Raw genomic sequence first — 24,258 nt, forward strand, 5'->3', positions numbered from 1 at the left:
ATAAATATTTATAGAATAAATTAATAAATATGATAGATGCCATCTGTCATATATTTTTAGCTTCATTCGCAAGCATTTAATTTTAATCTCAATGGCAACATATTAATTTTTTAAATACTAGTATATTCAGTTTCTAAATATGATTCATCTATTTATTAGTTATTGATTTATTAAATCTCACTTATCTACAAGATGTTTTCAAATATAGTTTTACAAAGAAAAATCTATAAAGAAAGTATTTTATTTTATTAAAAAATAATAAATATAATTTAAATAATGTGTTATTTAGGTTTCAACAACAATTACAGGTCTGCTTTTTAATAATCATAACAACTATCATGTTTGCACAGAGTATCTTATAAGGTGTAGCAATTAAATAATAAGGCTAATTCTTAAACATACATTCAATATAGTCTAAAGAAACAAGTTAGTTTTGACCACTTTAAAAATACACTAAATATTTATTCCAAAGATACTGCTATTACACAACACTTTTTGGGAATCACTAGTTGATATAAATTGTTTTCAGAAACAATTTATAAACCCCAGGAGAAAATAAACCTCATTACTCTATAATCATCTCTTTTTTACAAGCAAACATACCTTCTCTCAGTTTGATGATTCAGCTAATTTGTGCCAAGATGATTTTTAGCAGTGCAATAGTTAAGAGCAAGAAATCTGGAGGCAGATGTCTGGGTTTAAATTCTAGCTGTTGCACTTACCAGTTGTGTAACTTTGGGCTTGTTATTTATCCTTTCTGAGCTTCAGTTTCCTCATCAACATAATGGGGAAGTTAATACCTAACTCATAGAGTTTTTGTGTTAATACAAGTAAAATGCTTATAATAGTGCCCGGTACATAGTAAGTGCTATTTAAGTATTATCTATTAGTAGTGGTAATAATATTTTTAAAAATTTCAAAATTATTTTTGCACATTTGTAGGGTCATTGAATGAAATACATACTTCTGAATATAATTAATTTAAGGAGAATACAAAATTGGGTACATGAGTTCAATATATTTTAAAATAAGTCAATTATATACTATCTTCTAGTTCACTTGTCAATATCTGATATGGAGTCAGGGTATGTCATGTCCCAAGTACATCTCCTAAAATAAAAATAGTGTTTTTATATTAAAGGAGAAAAACATTTTTCTCTTTGCATTTTCCCCTTTTAGAAACATGAATTTGTTTTAGAGGCATTTTAAAATTGGGAGTTATGTCAATTTAAATACCTTGCCTAATATCGGAGAAAAAAAAATCTGCATTAGTACTTGACAATTGCCCTAATGCTAGAAACAGAATTGTCAATTGTAAAAATCTTCATTAGTACTTGACAATTGCCCTTAAGTGCTAGAAATATTCAATAACTTACTGGATTTATTTTATTCCAGGAAAGGCTGCTCACATTAAGGCCTTTGGTTAAGTCACAGGAGAAGGACCAAAGTCGTTCCAAATTGGCTGGTATTGTTGATTGTTCTGCACCTATTTCTATTTCTTCTTCTTCTTCCTTCTTAACCTCTTCTTCTACCTCTTCAAGTATTTCACCTTCTAAAAAGTCTTCAGGCTCTTCAGGTTCCGGTTCTAAAATCAAACCAAATAAAAAGATTGTTGTCCTCTATACCTATACCTGCCAAAGGGTCCAAACACCATCTCTATCTACCACTGACACTTCCAGCACCATTAGATCTGCTGGTTCATACGGCCCAAGTGACAGGACACACTGAATAGCTGCCTGGACCTGTTGCAGAATCTTCTGTTGTTATGGGCCTCACTCTAAGCTAGTAGCTTGTTAAGTCATGCAACAAATGCAACAGAAATATGTTACCTCCAAAATGCAAAGAGGTCCACCAGGCATTGTGCCTCTTTTTTGGTTGTAAGAGAGGCCAGATACAACAACTTATCCTTCATTTTAGAAGGTGTATTTTGACATAATCCACACAATTGGACCAGTGGAAATTTCAATGAGGCCCCTGAAATTTTTGTCAGATTTATTACTCATCCTCTGACATGCAAATGTCTTACCAATAAGTCTACTTCTTGTTCACTAGTTCAGTCAGCATAACATCATCAATGTAATGGACCAGTGAGATGTCTTATTGAAGGGAAACTTTCCTGCAGACTAAATTATGACATAAAGCCGAAGAGTTGATATACCCCTGAGGTGGGACAGTGAAGGTGTATTATTGGCCTGGCCAGCAGAAAGCAAATGGCTTTGGTGGTTTTTGCAACAAGTATTAAAAAAAAAAAAAAAAAAAAAAAATCACCATATTAATAGCTACACACCAGTTACCAGAGAACATATTAATTTGCTCAGGCAATGAAACCCCATCTGGAACAGCAGCTGCAATTGGCGTCACCACATGGTTAAGTTTACAATAATCCAGTTATTCTCCAAGATTCATGTATTTTCAATGCAAGCCAAATAGATTAGTTAAATCGGAGATGTAGTGAGATCAAGACTCCTGAATTTTTCAAGTCCTTGACGATAGAATTAATCTCCAAATTCCCTCAAGAAATGTGTACTGCTTTGATTTACTATTTTCATAGGTAAAGGCAGCTCTAGTGGCTTCTGCTGAGCCCTTTCCTCCCATAATAACACTCACTCCACAGGTCAAGGATCAAATGTGGGAATTATGCCAGTTGCTGGATTACTTCTCTTCCAAGAATACATTCTAGAACAGGGTAAATAACCACAGGAGGGGTTCAGTGACCCACTGTGAGATGGATCTGAGCTAAAACTTCGTTGATTACCTGACCTCTATAAGTCCTTACTCTCTGACTAGTGGACCACAGTGATGTTTTGGGTCTCCTGGAGTTAGAGTCAATTTAGAGCCAGTGTCCAGTAATCCCTAAAATTTCTGATTATTTCCTTTTCCCCAAAGCAAAGACTTTGCTTTGGGACCTTTGGGGAAAATATTAACAGTGTATATTTTTGGCAGTGAATTGAGATAACTTCTGAAATGGACCCAGATTTCATTCAAGAAGTTTTGGGTCTATAGTTCTGGCTCAAGTCTAGGAACTGGTTAAGGGGGTATGACTTATGTTGGTATTTCAAGTTACACTTTTGTTCACTTGACCTAGAACTGTTTCGCTCACACAGATCGAGTGAAAATTTAGAAAGAGACTGCCTGTTACAGGATGAGTTACGTCTTCCCAAAATTCATATACTGAAACCCTAACCTCCAGTACCTCAAAATGTAATGGTATTTGGAGACAAGAACTTTAAAGAGGTGATAAAATTAATATAAGGCCATTAATATGGGTCCTAATCTAATATGACAGGTATCCTTATAAGAAGAGGAAACTTAGACATACTGAGAAACACAATGTATGCACAAACAGAGAGAAAAGACCACGTAAAGAGGCACTAAGAGGGTGATCATACACAAGCCAAGGAGAGAGGTCTCAGAAGAAACCAAACCTCCTGGAACCTTGATCTAAGACTTCCTGTTTCCAGAACTGTGAGAAAGTAAATTTCTGTTGTTTATGCCACCCAATTTGTGGTATTTTGTTATGGCAGCCTTAGCAAACTAATATACCACCTGCCTATTTATCTTCTAAGGATATCATGATCAAATAGCTAATGCCATAGACCTCTGCAAATCAGATTATGCAGGTTACTGCTTTGTCCATTATAGTACACATGCCTACATTTTCTTGGCGATTACGTGCTACTCCTTGGAGTCTGTCACCCCAGGATCCATTATCCAAATTGTTTCAGCACCATTTATTTAAAATCAGCCTTTTTCTACTGAATCACCTCAGCGTGTTTGTCAAAAATCAATTGATCATATAGATCTGTGATTATTTCAGGACCTACTATTCTGTTATGTCTATTCTTAGACAAATACCACACTGCCTTGATTACCGTAGCTTTATAGTAAGTCATTTGTAATCAGGGAGGGTAAGTCCTTCGGCTTCATTCTTTTTCAAAATTGACTTGGTTATTCTAGGTCCTTTGCTTTGCCATATAAAATTTAGAACCATCTTGTCAATTTAATTATCTTTAAAGAAATTTAAAATGGTGGGAAATGTCTCTTACTTTTACTCACACTTTCCATTTCTAGCACTCTTCATTCCTCTGTGTAGATCCTAATTTCTATTATTATTTTCCATCAGCCTGAAGAACTTCCTTTAATATGTCTTGCAATGCTGGTCTGCTGGAAACAAATTCTCTCAGCTTTTGATTGTCTGAACATGTTTTTATTTCACATTGAATTTTGGAAAATATTTTGTATAGGTGTAGAATTTTTCAGCAGAGTAAAAATGTCATTGCATTTTCTTCTGGATTCTATTGAGAAATAAGGGCATTATTTGCTTTCTTCCCTGAATGTAATGTCTTTTTTCCTGGCAACTTTTAAGATTTTTTGACATACTACTTACCATATTTCTCAATGTGTTTTTTACTGTGTTTATCTTGCTTTAGTTTCATCAAGCTTCTTGTAATTGTTGGCTTAAAGATTTTTCAAGTATGGAAAATTTTTAGCCACTCTTTCTTCAAATATTTTTCTGCTCCTCCTCTCTTTTCTACTCTACTACAATTTCAATTATATATATGTTAAATCACATGACTGATCTTGAGACGCAGATCACTGAGCCTCTATTTCTTTTAGCTTTATTTCCCTCTGTACTTCAGTTTAGAATGTTCCTATTGCTTTGTCTTCAAGTTCACTGACCTGCCGTTTTCAGTATACTTAAGCCCATCCAGTGAATTTTTTATTTCAAGTATGGTATTTTTCAGCTCTAGAAATTTCTTTTGGTTTTACACGTAGCTTTCATTACTTTTCTCATATTCTTATTTTCTTTTAAATACTTAAGCATATTTTAAATAGCTTTTTCTTTAATAGACTATTTTTAGAGCAATTTTAGGTTCACTGCAAAGTATACTAAAACTCAGATATATGCACAGCCTTCCCTAAAATCAACATTCTGTACTAATGGTACCTTTGTTACAGTCAATGAAGCTACATTGACAAATCATTATTGCCCAAAGTCCATAGTTCACATTATGAACTATGGACTTTGGGCAATAATGATTTTTTTTTAGGTGAGGCAACTTTTGATTGATCTTACAGATTGCAAGGACCTTCTCCGTTTACACTCCCTTATTTTATATTTTTTATGCCTACAGCACCTGGTCTTCCTAAGCAGTTTCCCATCCAAGTACTAACCAGGCCCGACCCTGCTCAGCTTCCGAGATCAGACAGGATCAGGCTTGTTCAGGGTGGCATGGCCGTAGACTTAGGGGTCACTTTTGGTGATGTACATTCTATGGATTTAAACATTGTAGTATCACACAGAATAGTTTTATTGCTATTGCCTATTCATTCTTCCTAACTCTCTAATCTCTGATAACCACTGATCTTTTTCCTGTCTCCACACTTTTGCCTTTTCCAGACTGTCATGCAGTTGGAAACATACATTATGCAGTCTTTTCAAATTGGCTTCTTTTGCTTAGTAATATACACTTAAGTTTTCTCTGTGTCCATTCATGGTTTAATAACTCATTTCTTTACAGTACTGGATAATATTCCATTGTCTATATATACCACAATTTGTTTATTCACTCACCTACTAAAAGGCAGCTTAGTTGCTTCAAAGTTTTAGCAATTATCAATAAAGTTGTTAATAAACATCTGTGTGCAGGTTTTGTGTGGATATATTTATTCAGCTCCTTTGGGTAAATTCCAAGGAGTACTATTATGGACCATATGGTAACAGTATATTTAGTTTTGCATGAAACTGCTAAACTATCTGCCAAAGCTGCTGAACCATTGTGCATTCTCACCAGCATTGAATGAGAATTCTTGATACTCCACATCCTTGTCAGCATTTGATAGTTTCAGTATTTGGATTTTGGGCATTCTAACAAGTGCTAATGGTGTCTCATTAATGTTTTAATGTGCAATTCCCTAATAACATATGATATTGAGCATCTTCTTATATAGTTATTCGCTATCTGTATATTTCTTTGGTGAAGTGCCTGTTAAGATTTTTAGCTATTTTTAAATCACATTGTTTTCTTATTGTTCAGTTTTAAGAGATTTTGAATATTTTGGATAAGAGTCCTTTATCAGATATGTCTTTTGCAAATATTTTCTCCAGTCTATGACTTGACTTCTCATTTTCTTGAAAATATCTCTCATGAAGCAGTTTTTTGTTTGTTTTTTTGTTTTTTTTGTTTTTAATGAAGTACAACTTAATAATTATTTCTTTCAATGGATCATACCTTTGGTGGTAAATCAAAAAATCCGTCGCCATACTCAAAGTCATCTAGATCTGTCTTGTGTTGTCTTCTGGAAGTTGTATAGTTTTGCATTTTACATTGAATCTATAATCTATTTTTAGTTAATTTCTGTGATGAGTATAAGGTCTGTGTCTAAATTCTTTATTTTGCCTGTAAATGTCCAATTCTTCCAGTACTATCTGTTGAAAAGATTATCTTTACCTTATTGTATTGCCTTTCCACTTTTGTCAAAGATCAATCGACTATATTTATGTGGATGAATTTGGGAACTCTTTATTCCATTCCATTAACCTATGTGTTTATTCTTTCACTAATAACCACACTGTCTTAACTAATATAGCTTTACAATAAATCTTGAAGTTGGGTAGTGCCAATCTTCAAACTTTGTTTTTCTCCTTCAATATTGTATTGACTATTCTAGGTATAATAGCTTTTTAAAAGTCCTTATCTGATTTTCCACAATCTTGGCCACCTTTTCATCTGTTTCTATTAACTGATTTTTCACATAATGTGGCTCACAATTTTCTGCTTCTTCAAATGACTAGTAATTTTTTTGTTGGATGCTGGACATTGTAAATGTTACAGTATTGAAAGTCTGGATTGTGTTTTCTTCCTTTATACTGTGTTAAAGATTGTTTTTGGAAGCAGTTAACATACTTTCAGATCTTAATTGTTTAAGATTTTTCCTAAAGGGTTGTTTGTTGAGGGAAGGTGGTCTTAGACTAGCCTTTACTCTAGGGTTAGTCTAACCTTAATGTTAAGGGTCTCTCCCTATTGCCAGTCAGAATTCAAATGTCCCCCAGTCCTGTGTGAACTGTGAGACTTGTTTATCTTATAACTCCGTGGTGGTTGTTCTTTACTTATTTTCTGGAGTTTTACCCTAACAAAGACTCAATAACATATTTATGCAGTTTTTCCTCTGCATAGCTCCCTCTTATCTGATTCCCTATCTCACCAATTCTAGTCACCTCAGCCTCTCTGAGCTCTTAACTATGTGTTATCAAATAAGCAAAAGATCATACTCTGCTACAATTAATCTCCCTGTCCTGTGGTCTCATAATAATCTCCCTGTCCTGTGGTCTCATAATTATCTACATTATACCTAAAAGCAGAAGTATTATTTCATTATTTTAAAATGACCAATGATGGATTCTACATTGCTATGGTAGGTTTCCAGTCATTATGGATTAATTGTATTAGACTTGCCCTTCTACCATAAATAAATATAAAACTGGAATTGAAACATGAGGTAACTGTTTTCAGGCATTAAACAATAAGCATTGCACAACTGTGAACATCATGGTTAACCTCACTTTCAGCCTAGTACAATTATTTGACCACAGTGCCAGGAAGTAAGTGGAGCAAAATACAGTAATCTAGCTAAGTTGAGAAGGCAGAGATAAAAGTTCAAAAAAGTAGAGATTGCTAGACTGAGTAAAAAAATAAAGACAAAATATACATTGTTTACAACAGATACACATTAAACAAAATAAAAATGTTATAAGTAAAAGGAACAATATCTACCACACAAATAATAGCAATAAGAAAGCTAGTGTGGCTATATTAATATAATACAAATTAAAATTCAAGACAAAGAATATTACCAGAATAAATTTAGGCATTTCCTAATGATAAAAGTATAAATAATGATTTTAAAAAGGGGTAGCATCCATAGACAGAACAATTTTAAGTTTAAATGTACCTGATAAATAAAGCTCTCAAATATACAGAGCAAAATTAATAAACCTAAAGGAAAGTATAAACAAATCAATAATCATAATTAGAGATTTTAACATTACTCTCGCATTAATGATAGACTGGATCAAGAAAAACTCAATAAAAATAAAAAATTTGAAAAATACTATTAACCAATTTGACATAATTAACATTTAAAGAATACCACATCAAATAACAACAGAATACACAATCTTCTTGAGTATAGAACATTCACCATATGCTGGGACATAAAAAATCTCAATAAATTTCAAAGGATAGAAATCATATACAATATATCCTCTGACCACCACACCAGTGTTAAATTAGAATTTAATAAAAAAGAGATAGCTAAAAAATTACTCAAAACTTAGAAATTAAACAACACACTTCTAACTAAACTATGGGCCAAAGAAAAACCCACATAGGAAATTATTATTAACAGAATAATATTAAAAACAAAGGATATCAAAATATGCGGGATGCAGCTAAGACAGTATTTATAGATAAATATATAATAGCATAAATTTATAGATAAATTTATGGTATTAAATGCCTGTCTTAGACAAGAAAAAAGATGTGAAATCAGTGATCCAACTTTCTATCTTAAGAAGCTAGTGGGACTAAAATTGGTACAGCCGCTATGGAAAACAGTATGGAGGTTCCTCTAAAAACTAAGAATTGATCTATCATATGATCCAGCAATCCCTCTACTGGGTATTTACCCCAAAGACTTGAAATCTCATATCCAAAAGGATATTTGCACACCAATGTTCATAGCAGCATTATTCACAGTGGCCAGGACATACGACAGACGATTGGCTAAAGAAGCTGTGGTACATATATACAATGGAATATTACTCAGCCATAAGAAGAGATGAAATACTAAAATTTGCAACAACATGGATGGACCTTGAAATAACCATACTAAGCAAAATAAGCCAGATAGAAAAAGTTGAAAATCACAATATCACTTATATGTGGGATATAAACCTAAATGCAACAAAGGAACAGGACAAACAAACAGAGACTCATGGACATGGATTATAGACTAGTGGTAATAGACTAGAGGGCAGGAGGAGGAAAAAGGGGCTAGGTAGACGGGGTAAAGGGGGTTAAATATGTGATGGCAGAAACGAATCTAACCATGGGAGGTGAACACACAGTGCAAATATATATATACCTTACTGTTAAAGTATACAGTTGAAACTTCTGGATTTCGTCACCATAAAAAAAATAATAATAATTAATAAATAAATAAATTTAAATTTTTTAAAATAAATAAACATCTTAAGCATAAAAAATAAATAAACACAATGTAGAAGAAAAACACAAATGTAAAAATGGAAATAACTGAAGTGTTTTAAAAAGCAAACAAAAAATTGAGAAAGTCAAGGCCAGGTAATGTTTTTTGAAGGTTAATGCAATTGAAAAAGGCCCAACTAGAATAATAAAAAAGAAGAGAAAATTCACAAATGACCAATATCGAGAATGAAATAGAAGATATCACTCTAAATCCTACAGATATTAAGAGATGGAATTTAAGGAGAAGATATTATGAACAGCTTTATGCAAATAATTTCAACATAAACAAGATAGGTAAATTTCTCACAAATTACCAAAACTGACACAAGTAGAAATAGAATAACCCTATATTTGTCAAAAAAATAAATTTGTAATTTGAAAACTCCCCATAAAAAAAACTCAGTTCCAGATGATTTCACTTGTAAATTTTATCAAACAGTTAAAGGAAAATAATATATAATATTTTTAAAATAGAGAATGAGAGAAGACTTCCAAAACTTATTTTATATGTCTATCATAACATTGATAAGAAAATCTTTCAAGGACTTTACAGGGAAAGAAAATTACAAAAAAAATATGCTGCATGGACCCAGTTGCAAAAGTTCTCAACAGAATATTAGAAAATTGAATTCGCCCATATATAAAAAGGATAACACAATGTACCCAAGTGAGGTATAACCAGAGGAATTCAATTTGTTTTAACATTTGAAAATCAAGCAATGAAACTGGCCACATTGACAGACTAAAGGAGAATAAAATGTATGATCATTTTAATAGTTGTAGGAAACAGTTTTGACAAAATTTAATATCCATTTATCTTTAAAGTTGTCTAGGAAACTAGAAAGAGAAGGAAATTTCTTCAAAACAATAAAAGGCACCTACAAAAAAACTACATCTAACATCATATTTAACAATGAAATATTGAATGTTTTCATTCTAAGTTCAGGAACAAGACAAAGATATTTGCAACCTTAAGGCAAGCAAAGATTTCTTAGAGAGGACGTGGACAGCATTAACTGCAAAAGAAAAAGCTGGTAGATAAGACTTCACCAAAATTTAAAACTTCTGCTTGTCAAAAGACATATATATTAGCAAGCCATAAAGTTAGAAATGATAGCCGCAATGTATCTTTCAAAGAGCTTGTATCCAGAATATATAAAATAAGCTCCTATAACTTGATTTTTAAAAGACAACTCAGTTTTAAAATAATCAAAGGACTTGACCAAACATTACACAAAAGAAGATATACAAATTACAAAATGAAAGCACATGAACAAGTATTCATCATGTTTAATTTTTAGGACACTAAAAAGATTACCTACATCAGGTGTTATCAAGAATGTGGAGAAACTGGTACTCTTGAACATTGCCTGTGGGATCGTACAAGTACTTTGGAAAGATATTTTGCAGTTTCTAAAAAAGTTAAACATACATTTACCAAATAACCCAATAATTCTATTTCTAGGTATTTACCCAAGAGAAATTAAAAATATGTCCACAAAAAGACATGCAAAAATGATTATAGAAACTTTATTCATAATAGCTCAAAACTGGAAACACTCCAGGTATCCATCAACAAGTGAATGACCATATAAATCATTATAGTATATTCATAAAATGGAATAATACTCAGGAAACAAGGTGAACTACTTATATACACATCAACCTAGATAAATCTCAAAATAATTATGTTGAGTGAAAGAAGCCAGATATAAAAAAATGCTTACTATATGAACTCACTTATATGATATACTAAAACAATTCATTTATGGTGAGAGAAATCAGGTCAATGCCTTCTATGGGGGGTAAGGTTTAACTGGAAAACAACATAAAGAAACATATGAGATTGATGGATATATTTTCTATTTTGATTAGGGTATTAGTTACACTGGCTTATATATTTTCAAAATATTTCAAACTGCAGTTAAAATATCTATACTTCATTGTATGTAAATCTTACCTCATTAAAAATTTTTGTATCATATTTCTATTTCTTAGATATATTTAAAGAAGTAATCTACCAACAGTTTTGTTTTTAAAATGTCGAAATGCATAGTATTAAGTAAATTTCAACCTTATAACTTTAAATATAGGATGAAAGTTTACATATATGATGAAAAATTTTAAATATCAACCTAATATGAGAGAAAGAACATTGTTTTTTTATGTTCTTGGATGTATGTACGCAAAAAGTTTACAACTATTTGTTACACATGTTATTTTGTAACCTAATTTTTTTGCTGTAGGCATACATAAATTCAATTTTGACCTGAAGGATTAAGAAAGATTTCATGAAGGAGTTTGCCCTTACATGAAAGCTGGAAATACAATAGGCAAAGATGAGATGGGTACAAGAGTGGACTGACTGTCAAGCATATTCTAACTAAAGGTACATAAGGCAGGAACGTTTAGGTTCTGTTTGGGGTTCTGTAAGCCTAATACAGCTAAGTTTTAGGGTTTCTGAAGTAATACAGTGAGATAAAGTAGTCTGTGGCAAGACTGCAAATATCTTTGTACAATACATATGAAGTTTGTAATTTATCCTAGGCAATGAGAAGGTACTGATGATTTTTTTTTAGCAATTAAATGCCATGTTCAAACCTATGTTTATGATATATCAACATGCCAGGATGGCAGAATGGAAAGAGAATTGGAATGGGATCAAAAGACCTTGGTTGGATGCCTAGCTTTGTCATAGACTATGTAACCTTAGAAAGTTTCTAAAGCCTTCATTTTCTTCATTAAAATATTGAATGGTTGAATTAGATAATCTCTAGAACCCTTCAAAATATTCTGAGAACACATGAGATGGGATATTAGCAATGAAAACAGGAAAAATGACCCTGCGATAAAATTAGGAAGAGGTAATAAAAGCCAGAACCTGGAAAGTATCATGGGCAATAGAAAGGAAGTTTGAATAAGAATAATTCAATGCAGGGACAAAGGAGCCACAGATGCTTATGAAGTTTTGAATATAAGGGACTACCTCTTATTATGGAATCTCTAACCTAAATTCTACTGCTACTCTCTTGTTTAGTGCTGAAAACTACATAAACATATCTTCTAATAAGTGATAACCTAGTGTAGATGTTACATTTAAAAATAATTAATAACGCTATTAAATTTTTAAAAATTATTTGAGCTTGTTTAAGTGTGATTATTTTTAAAAATACCTTTTAAAACAGGAAGCTGACGATAAGCTGCAAGTTTTGGCTGAAATATATTTTCCATTAGAACTCGTTCCATAAAAAATAAGTCCTGATGAAACTTTTCAGATTTAAATATTGCATCTGAGTGGTCTTCTTCATCATCATGCATTTTAGCCAGAATTACATTTTCTATATCCATTAGAGAACTAGCTTCACTATCTGTAAAACACAGAAAATGATGTAATGATAAAATAATCCAAATAATATTACATGATTCATGCATTCTAAATATTTTAAAAATGACATTTTGTCATTACTATTTGTTTTCTTCCAGTACTCAACAACCACAATAGATACTCATTGAATATCCTTTATGTACCAAGCACATGCAAGATATACATATATTACCTCATTTTGAAATTCTTAATCACTCAAAAAATGTAGTTTTCAGAAGATAAGCAAAGATAACCTCATGAGGTAATTTTTATCTCTATACATTTTTATTTCAATTAAAATAAGATTATCAGTCTTTAGATGAAGGTCTGATCTGATTATTGCTTTATAGGACTATTACACCACTGTGTTAATTTTTTATTAATGCTGTAACAAATTATCAAAACCTAAGTGGATTAAAAACATGAAAATGTATTACTTTAGAGTTCAAAACATTGGTTATAAGAATACTCAACGAACTTCGAGGAAGAATAGGTTAAATCAGTGAGAACGCATACAAAGAGATAGAAACCATAAAAAAGAACCAGTCAGAAATGATGAATACAATAACTGAAATGAAGACAAAATTATATAGAATCAACAGTAGATTAGCCAGGAAGTTCAGAGAGTCCCAAACAAGATGAACCCAGAGTCCCACACCAAGACACATCATAATTAAAATGCCAAAGGTTAAAGACAAAAAGAGAAGATCTTTAAAGTAGCAAGAAAAAAGCAGTTATTTACCTACAAGGAAGCTCCCAGAAGAGACTATCCCCTGATTTCTCAACAGAAATTTTGTAGGCCAAAAGGTCTTGGCACAAAATATTCAAAATATTCAAAAGCAAGGATTTACAATCAAGATTACTCAACCCAGCACAACTGTCATTTAGAATTGAAAGACAGATAAAGAGCTTTCCATACAAGAAAAAAAACTAAAGGAGTTCTTCGCCACCAAACCAGTATTACAAGATATATTAAAGGGACTTCTTTAACAAGAAAGAGAGAGGCAAGAACATAAATATGAATAACAATAAAGCAATAACTAAACGTCTATAAATAATCATTTTAATGTAAATGGATTAAATGCTCCCATCAAAAGACATGCTGTGGCTGAATGGGTAAGAAAAAAGACCCACACGTATAGTGTCTTTAAGAGACCCACTTCAAATCAAAATACACACAGACTGAAAGTAAAATACAGAGAGAGATATTTCATGCAAATGGAAGTGAAAAAAAAAGCCAGAGTAGCAATACTTCTATCAGATAAAATAGACTTTAAAACACAGGCTATAACAAGAGATAAAGAAAGACATTTCATATATAATAGCTAAGATATGGAAGCAACCTAAATGTTCATTGGTAGATGATGATTAGATAATGAAAGTGTGGTGTATATATATATATATATTCCATTGTCTATATATATATATATATATATATAGACAATGGAATATTACTTGGCCATAAAAAAGAATTAAATCTTATCATATGCAACAACATAAATGGATCTAGAGGGTATCATGCTAAATGAAATAAGTCAGACAAAAAAAGACAGAAAAAGACAATCAGAACAGAAACAAATTCATAGTTAACAGAGAATAAACTGTATCTGCCAGATGGGAGTGGGGTTAGGGAGTTGAGTGTAAAAAGTGAAGGGATTAAGAAGTACAATTTGGCAATTACAAAATTGTCACAGGGATGTAAAGTACAGCATAGGGAATATAGTCAATAATATTATAATAGCTATGTCTGGTGCCAGGTGGGTACTAGACTTATCGGGAGAATTCCTTCATAAGTTATATAAATGTCTAACCACTATGCTGTATAACTTAAACTAAGATAATATTGAATGTCAATTGTAATTGAATAAAAGAATTTTTTTTAATTTTAAAAGACTTATAGAACTGAAAGGAGAAACAGACAAATCTAAAATTTGTTGTAATAATGACAGAAATCACTCAGGATATTAAAGAACCCAAGAACACACCAATCGAAAACATCTGATTTGACATTTATATAGCACTCCACCCAATGGCAGCCAAATACATCTTTTGTTCAAGTGCCCTTGGAATGTATATCATGATAGACCATATTCTGGACTATAAGACAAACCTTAACACATTTAAAAAAAGAAAAATCATAGTGTGTTTTCCAATTACAATAGAATCAAACGAAATTACTGATGAAAAGATAACAGAACAACTTTAAACACTTAGAATCTATAAAATACCCTCTAAATAATCTGTGTGTCAAAGAGGAAGTCTTAAGGGAAATCTTAAAAAAATATTTAATTTCACGAAAATAAAAACACAACATATTAAAATTTTGGAGACAGTTAAAACAGTGCTGAGAGAAAATTTTATAGCACTAACTGTATATTTGAAAAGGGAGAAAGTGTCAAATCAATAATATAAGCTCCTAATTCAAGAACTGAAAAATGAAAAGCAAAATAAACTGAAAGCTATCAGAAGGAAGGAAATAGGAAAGATATGAAGAGAAATCAATGAAATTGGAAACAGAAAACTAGAAAAAAATCAGTGAAATGGACAGCTGGTTCTTTGAGAAGATCAATAAAATTAACAAAGCTCCAGTAAAACAGACAAAAACAAAAAGAGAAAAGACACTAAATACCAAATTCAAGAATGAAACAGGAGATAATACGAACCCTGTCGATATCAAAAGGATAATAAAGGAATACGCCAAACAACTTTGCATACATAAACTTGACAACTTAAATAAAATTAAGCAATTACTCTAAAAATACAAACTACAACTTATCCAACACATTTTAAAATTTAAGGAAATTGAATTTGTAATTGTAAAAACTATCCCCTTGCAAAAAAAATCTCCAGGCACAGATGATTTTGCTGGAGAATTCTACCAGAAATTTAAAGAATTAACACGAATTCTACATATTTTCTTCCAGAAAATAGAGAGGGAAGGAAAACTTTCTAATTCAATTTATGAAGTTAGTATTCCAAAACGAGACAAAGTACAAAACAAAATACAGACCAATATCCTTCAAAAATATAGACACAAAAATTCTTAACAAATCTCTCATGAATATAGACACAAAAATATTTTTCATGTTCCATTGAAAGAAAATATTGTAACTGCTAAAAAAACATTTATTTAAAATGTTATGTGAAAACTTCATTCAAAAAAAAATGAAATAAATGAAATTTTACTTTTGTCTGTAGTACTTCCTGGCCCTCTTTGGTCCCGATCTTTAGAAGGCACATTTGCTTTACTACTTGAATCAATTGTAGATTGTTTTACTGGTACAGATGAAAGTTCCAGAGCATTATAAGAATCATACAAATCCCAAGTAGTAGCCATTATGCCTAAATAGAGGCAGAAAGGTAAAAGTTACATTATAGAAAATTCTAATATTTAGGTTATACATAACTAATTATGGCAAAATCTAAGATAAGAATATATACTGTCTAGAAAAAAAAGTAGTTTTACAACAATCGCAGAAGTGGATAAAAATGAAAAAAAAAAATCATGAAACAACCTTAAGAAATCCTTAGCCATCACACTTTCAGTATCTACAAACACCTTAATGTTTTAGTGATAGCTCCAAATTATTCTCACTTTTTATTTTCCTTTCTAATCCCCATACCTTCCTCACCTATACTGCAAGCTGGTGCAGCATGATCTAATCAGTCTTTTAATACAGGGCTTCTTTGATTTGGACCCAGACAACCATGTTATAACAAGATTTTAATGTTACTTTACTTATGGTTAACATATAACATGTTATATTCTACAAAACTTTTTATTTATAATTACCTAATTCTATTTTTAGCAAGAAACATTTTCTATATACTTGTGAAAAGATCATACATAAGTTGAGAAAATGACAGACTCTGTTCTCAAAAAATTTGTAGAGCAGTATTATTATTACCTTCTCTTGAAAATAAGCCAATATAACAATGGTCTCCAAAAATCGGATAAATGTATTTATCTCCAAATTAAAAAAAAAAAATTCCCACCCCTTCATTGCTGATGTAACAATAAATGGCTTACAAAGCAATTATTTTATCAATGACCACGTAACAATATATTCTTACATGCTAAACTTACTTTATTTCAGTTAAAGTACAGTGATTTAAGAAAGTATTCCTTTCCTTGAAAATAAAAACAGCATCTGGATCTAATAAATGCAACTACTTCATTGTTAGAACTTTATTTTCATAATGTAAAATGAAGGATCTCTAATGTTTAACAAGAGTTTCAATTAATAGGAATGTTAACTCACATTTCATAATAATATTTCTATCTTATTGAATTTAATATTATCTAGTAAAGTCACACAGAATAAATACCTAGTACATTTTGCTGAATTAGAAAGAATTTCCATGTTCATGAAGTAAAAGACCATAGAAAGAAATTATATCTTTGAACACTGAATTACCTAAACTTTTCTTCCTTTAACTGAAAGTTTAGTAAGTTGGGCATATAGGAATATATTGTTACATGGCACTAATAAAATATTTGCTACATAAATAAATACACTTTATAAATAAGCAATCTAAAATGTTAGGGTGATTTCAAATTTTCTTCTTTGAAGATAACAAATAACATTGGTAATTTTACTTCACCACCATTGTTATATTTGTTTATTTGAATAAATTAATCTAAAAAATAGACAATCTCAAACCACATGCCATATATATCATGTATAAGATGGAATAATAAATAATTAATGATTGCAGCCTCCCAATTTTGTATTGTTATATACTATTAAAGAAAGCTATTTTAACTAGTATCAGAAAAAGTATGCCCATCTATACCTGTGTTTTGAGCATTTTGGGGTTTAAGATATGCCTAAATAGTTTTTATAAGTGTTAAAATGTTGTTTCTATCAGTTTAATTCAGACTATAAGAGTATAGCAACTGACTACATAACACTTACGGAAAAATAATTTTACTCTTTAGCTGAGTAATAAGACATAATCACTATAAACAAATAAACAAAAAAAGGTAAATGACTTGTATTTCCATTACCCAGAGATAATGACTGCTAATATTTTGGTGTATGTCTTTCCATATTCACACATATATGTATTTGTATACATATGTATATTCTAAATAAAATGAGCTCATATCATACACTTTTATAAAAGACTTTTTATTGTTGTATAATATATATAGAAAACAAACTGATTTTATGAAATCTACAACACTGTAGGATTTCATTGTATTTTCAAAAGTTAGCCAAGAACATTAATACATTTATTGAATTATCCATTAATTTGAAATTCCACTTTTATCATAAATTACTATATGTATACTGTTAAATGAGAAATTTTTTCCTCACTTCTTATGAATCTTTACAGAGAGAACTTCAGCTAAATTAACACTTCTGGCCTATGTCCTTCACTCACTCATCACCAGGGAAAGAGAAGTAACTAATCTCACAAGAGAGTTTAGCAGGAATTGCAGTTCAGCCACTTCTGGCTTCTTATGTTAGGTCTGCTCACTTGCAGAAAGCATGCACCCTAGTCTGCTCTCACTCCTACAGGGATCTGTGCTTGTCTATCTGTGCCAACTACTGTTGGTAAGATCTATTCTGGAGGGGAGAAATAGAAAGTCCACCTAGCTGCAGATTTAAGGCTACATTTTTCAATTAACTTTTTCAGTAATAAAGGTAATATTTTGATTTCCATCTCCCTAACTCTTGAATCTTTCAGTCTCATACAAAATTAGTATGAAGATACATGATTTTTACTGATCCATAAAACCTTAATATTTACTTGATCTGTATCTAAATTCTTTAGTATAAAGTATCTTTTATTGCTTTAATAAAATTTTTATTGTGAAATTTATACCATTCACTGAAGAGTATATAGCACATACATGTGCAGTATAAAAATTAATACCATGTACTTACCAGCCAGAATAAAAAAATCAAACATCCCCAGGTGCTTAGAGGCCGCCTGAACACTCTCCTATCATAGCCTTCTTTCTTCTAGCTACCTCCAACAGAAGTACCCACTTTTCCTAACTTTTGGATTGGTCATTCCCTTGCTGTTTTAAAGGTTTTTCTCCTGTGGCAGATGCTGTTGTTCTACCCATATCTACTCTGTGTTACATCTTACTGGCCAATATCGAACTGCTAGCACCTGCATTTCTTTGGCTACAAAGGCCACTTGGATGTCCACAAATTAGGCCACAAGTGCTGAGGAACTCACAAGCCTATCCACCCTCAAACAATGATTTAGAAAGTTGGAGCATGGTAAGATAACTCTGGCTTACAGAGTTCTCTAGGAGATGTAATTTGAAAAATAATATAAACTTTGTTGGCTGCCTACCCTTTCTTGTCTCACTTGCTTTCTCCCTTACCAATATTTCTTAAGACAACCTCCAAATTAAATTATGTACACTCAAGTCCTTTTCTCAGAGGCTTCTTCTTAGAGAACCCTATGTAAGACTCTCAGACATATGTATACTTTTACAACATATTGTCTAGTTTCAAAAACTGGAATAGCAAACACTACCACAGATGGATAAGAAGAAAACAAAATCACCACTGGTAGATTAGGATTCCCAGGAGAAGATAATCAGAGTAGTCTGGTCCATAGTCTGACTTCAGCTTCTCTGAGTTTACATGAGCCACTTACAAGGAAAATACAGAGTAAGAGCATAAATATATGCTCGGAAACATAGAGTTTAACCCACTGAGGGCAGCTGACAAGCTAGGCACCGAATGTTCAGTGATAACATGGTCACGGTGAGTGGGCTGCTCTATATTTTTTATCCATCATGGCTTCTCTGCAGCTTTCAGGAGTAGGGTCTAACAGAAAATGTCTGTGCAGGGAAATGAGTTTTCTCACCTTATCTAAGGTGGCCTATTGAAAGGAACTACATTAAGAATGGTAAAGGCAAGCTATATACAAAGAAGAATCTGGCAGATTCACCTGAGTATTCTAGCCTCAGGTTAAGAAAATGAGACTTGCAGTTTCTAGTTTCACAGTTAAGGAGCTTGGAAGTCGCCATTCTGTCCTACGAACAAGTGAAAAGTTGAACAGACTGGAAAATTAACAACTCATCTTGGGTTTGAAAGAGAGATACTGACACAGGGCAAACTGCTGCCCCCAAGACTGAAGAGATGAACAGGCAAGCAAATATAGGGAATTGTGGCTTATTGGAGCAGAGATTCAGGAGTGGAAACTACTGTGGGAATCAATGCTGGGGTAGGAAAATCTGAATTGTGTGATGAGTTGCTGGAGGTTGGAGGTTGGAGACTGTGGACAGGTCTGAGAGTTAAAACTCCAGGGTGTCCAGTCATAGGGAAGCCCTACATTTTGTGAGCTTTAACTCCAGGAATATAACCAGATTCCTACAGTAAGTCACAGGAAAAAAAAAAAATCTCCTCATGGTTCAGGCAGAGGAAGAGGAAAATGAACCATTTTTAAATACACCAGAGCACTCTTATCTTCTTAACCAGGTGTGCCCTCAGGGGAAACTAGATAACCAGAAGAAACCTACTAGGGTATTATTAAGGGCCTAAATGACCTGAGGGAAGGGAAATACCTAGCGCCAGCACACTTGAGCCATCCTGCCCCACCTAAGGGGAGAGAAAATAAAAAACAGTGAAACTCTTTTGAAGTTCATAATGTTTTGTAGTTATCAAAGTCTTTCATCTTCTTGGTTAAATTCATTCCTAGGTATTTTATTATTTTGGCTGCTGTTACAAATGCAATTATTTTTTAAATTTCTTTTGTGGATTGTTCATTGGTAGTGTATAGAAATACAACTGAATTTTGTGTATTGATTTTGTATTCTACAACTTTACTGTATTTATTAGCACCAATAGTCATTGTATGGATTCCTTAGGATTTTCTATACTTAAGATCATGTATGTTATCTGTGGGTACTAGACTTATTAGAGTGATCATTCTGTAAGTTATATGAATATCTAATTACTACGTTCTACACACGAAACTAATATTATGCCAACTGTAATTGAAAAATAAATTTTAAAAAACTCCAAAAAATATCATATCATCTGTGAATAGAGATAGTTTTATTTCTTCTCTTCCAACTTCATGCTTTTTATTTCTTTTCCTTGCCCAATTGCTTGGCCTATAGCTTCTAGTGCAATTTTGAATGGCAGTCGAGAAAGCAGGCATCCTCATTTTGTTCCTGATTTTATAGGATAAATGTCCAGATTTTCACCGTTGCATATAATGCTAGCTGTGGGTTTTTCATAAATACCTTTTGTCAAGTTGAGGAAATTTCCTTCTATTCCTAGTTTGCTGAATGTTTTTTATCATGAGACTATGTTGGATTTTTTGTCAGATAATTTTCCCACATCAATTGATAACATGTGGGGTCTTTCATTCTATTAATGTGTATTATACTGATTGGTTTATGTATGTTGAATCACTCATCGCTGGGGTAAATCTCACTTGATATATAGTATATAATCCATTTATTATGCAGCTGGTTCAGTTTACTAGTATTTTGTTGAAGGTTTTAAATAATAATAAGTAATATTAGTATGTAGTTTTCTTGTTATGTCTTTATCTGGCTTTGGTATCAAGGTAATGTTGGGCTCAAAAGCTTCAAAGTATTCTCTTCTATTTTTTGGAAAATTTTTTTTTAAGGATTGGTGGTGTTGATTCTTTATATGATTGGTGGAATTCACCAGTGAAACCATTAGGTCTTCAGATCTTTATTGGAAGGCTTTGATTATTACTTCAGTCTCGTGTTATACATGTTTAGATTTTATATTTCTTCTTGAGTCAGTTTTCACAATTTGTGTGCTTCTAGGAATTTGTCTATTTCATTTAGTTATCTAATTTACTGACATACAATTGTTCATAGTATTCCTTTATAATCCATTTTATGTCTGCAAAGACAGTAGTACTGTCCCCGCTTCCATTTCTCATTTTAGTAATTTGCAACTTCTATCTTATTTTTTCTTAGTTGATCTAAAGTTTTGTAAATTCTATTTATCTTTTCAAAGTACCAACTTTTGATTCTATTGATTTTTCTCTTTTGTTTATTCTCATTTTTCTTACCTCCACTCTAATCTTTATTATTCTCTTCCTTCTAATAGCTTTTGTTTTATTTTTATCTTCTTTTCCTAGTTCCTTAAGGTGTAAAGTTAGGTTACGATTTGAGATCCTTCTTTTTTAATGTATCTGTAGCTATAAATTTTCCTCTAAGCACTACTTCACTATAGCCCATAAGTTTGTTATATTTTCATTTCATTCATCTCAAAGTATTTTCTAATTTCCCTTGTGCTTTCTTTTTTGACCCACTGGTAGTTTAAAAGGGTGTTGTTTAATTTCTACATATTTGTATATTTTCCAGTTTTCCTTCTGTTATAGATTTTTAGTTTCATTACATTGTGGTCAGAAAAGATTCTTTGGAAGATTTCAATATTTAAAATTTTATTAATTCTTGTTTTGTGGCCTAACGTAATGGTGTATCCCAGAGAGTTTTCCATGTGAAATGTAGAAGAAAAAAGTCTATTCTGCTGTTTTAGTATGGAAGATTATATCTAGATTATACTGTTATTCAAGTCCTTTACTTTCTTGTTGATAATCTAATTGTTCTGTCCATTATTGAAAGAGAGGTAATGAAGTCTCAATTCTTATTATAGAACTATTTCTCCCTTCGCTTTTGTCAATATTTGCTTCATATATTTTGGGGCTCTCTTGTTAAGTGCATGTATATCTATAATTGTTATATCTTCTTTATGGATTGAAACTTTTCAGCAATATACAATGTTCTTGGTCTCTTGTAACAATTTTATCTAAAGTCTATTTTGTCTTATATTAGTAAAGCCATCTTAACTTTCTTTGGTTACTATTTACTTCTTTTCACTTTTAACATAATTTGTGTCTTTGAAGCTAAAGGCAGTCTGTTAGACAGCATATTGTTGGATCATGTTTAGATGTTTTAACCATCCTGTCAGTCTGCCTCTTAATTGGAGAGTTTAATCCATTTATTTAAAGTAATTACTGTTCAGAAAGGACTTATGCCATTTTTCTATTTATCTTCTTTATGTCATATCTTTGTTGTTCTTCAGTTTCTCTATTACTGTCGTTTTTGTGTTTAACTGACTTTTTATAGTGTATTTTTTTAATGCCTTTCTCATCTTTTCTGTAATTTTAAAGTTATTTTTTTTTGTGTGTGGTTGCCTTGAGGATTACAATTAATTTCTTAAAATTTTAACAATCTATTTTGAATTAATACTATCTTACTTCATTAGCATACAAAAGTGCTCCAATATACCTCTATCCCACCCACTATATGTTGATGTCACAAATTATGTCTTTATACATTGTATACCCATTAGCAAAGAATTATAATTGTTTCATGCATTTTAAATATTGCAAAAAAACTGGAGTTATAAACCACAATTACAATACTGCCTTTTGTATTTACCCATGTAGTTACCTTTACTAGTATTCTTTATATCTTCATGTTTCTGAATCTAGTGTTTCTTCCATTTTTGCCTGAAGGACTCCCTTTAGGATTTCTTGTAAGGCAGTTCTACTATGCTAAATTCCCTTGCTTTTGTTTATCTGGGAATGTTTCAATTTCTCCTTCATGAGAATATATTTAATTTTGTTATTCAATTTAATTTCTCCTTTATGAGGATTATTTGAAAGACACAGAATTAGTAGTTGACAGTATCTTTCTTTTAGCGCTTAAAGTATGTCATCCCACTGACTTCTGGCCTGCAAGGTTTTTGCTCGGTGGAATCTTAGTGAAGATCTCTTGTATGTGAAGAGTCACCTGTTTTTTTAGCTGCTCTAAAAACTCTCTGTCTTTCAATGGTTTGATGATGTGTTTCAAAATGTGTGGATATCTTTGTGTTTATCATTCTTGGAGTTTATTGAGCTTCTTGGATGTGCAGGTTTATGTCTTTTATCAAACCTAGGAAGTTTTTGGCCATCATTCTTCAAATATTCTTTCTGCCCCTTTATCTGTTCTTCCTTCTTTCTGAAATTCCCATTTTGTATATATTGGTCTGGTTGGTGGAACCTGACAAGTCCTTCAGGCTCTGTTCATGTTTCTTCATTTTTTTCTTTCTGCTCCTCAGACTAGATCATTTCAGTTGACTTATCTTTAAAAATTGCTGCTTCCTTCTTCTGCCCACTCAAATCTGCTATTGAAAACTCTGGCAAGTTTTTCCATTTCAGTTATTATACTATTAATCTACAAAATTTCTGTTTGGTTCCTTTTCATAATTTTTATCTTTTTATTGATTTTTTATTTTTTTATAGCATTCTACTGGTTTACTTTAGATCTTTGTCCATAGTGTCCTTTAGTGTTATGAACATATTTAACACAATTGATCTAAAGTCTTTGTCTAGTAAGTTCAATGTCTGTACTTCCTCAGGCAGAGTTTCTGTTAATTTCTTCTTTGAATGGGCCATACTTTGTTTCTTTTTATCCTTGATATATGATATCATATGACAATTTGGTAACTCTGGAAATTTGATTCTTCCTCTCCTCAAGGTTTGTTGTGCTGTTTCAAAACTATTGTTATAGTCTGTATTCTCTGTCATGTTCATCTTAGAAGTACTGGTTTTTAGCTTTGGGTCAGCTAGTGTCCTGACAGAGATTTCCTTGAACACCTGTATTCTTCCCTTCCT

At 31.8% G+C, this 24,258-nt stretch overlaps 1 protein-coding gene and 1 pseudogene across 1 annotated transcript in view; both read right to left on the bottom strand.

Moving 5' to 3' along the window:
* DNAI4 (dynein axonemal intermediate chain 4) overlaps positions 1 to 24,258 on the bottom strand; it is an 82,780-nt gene that overhangs the window by 21,460 nt on the left and 37,062 nt on the right. Inside the window, 3 exon segments of the mRNA XM_039838521.1 lie at positions 1,377 to 1,585; positions 12,443 to 12,637; positions 15,820 to 15,975. Of these exon segments, the coding sequence (XP_039694455.1) occupies positions 1,377 to 1,585; positions 12,443 to 12,637; positions 15,820 to 15,975 (560 nt within the window).
* Positions 5,127 to 5,245, bottom strand: LOC120583392 (uncharacterized; annotated as a pseudogene).

This window comes from Pteropus medius, unplaced genomic scaffold (genome assembly GCF_902729225.1).
Source record: "Pteropus medius unplaced genomic scaffold, Ma_sr-lr_union100, whole genome shotgun sequence".
Classification (NCBI taxonomy): domain Eukaryota; kingdom Metazoa; phylum Chordata; class Mammalia; order Chiroptera; family Pteropodidae; genus Pteropus; species Pteropus medius.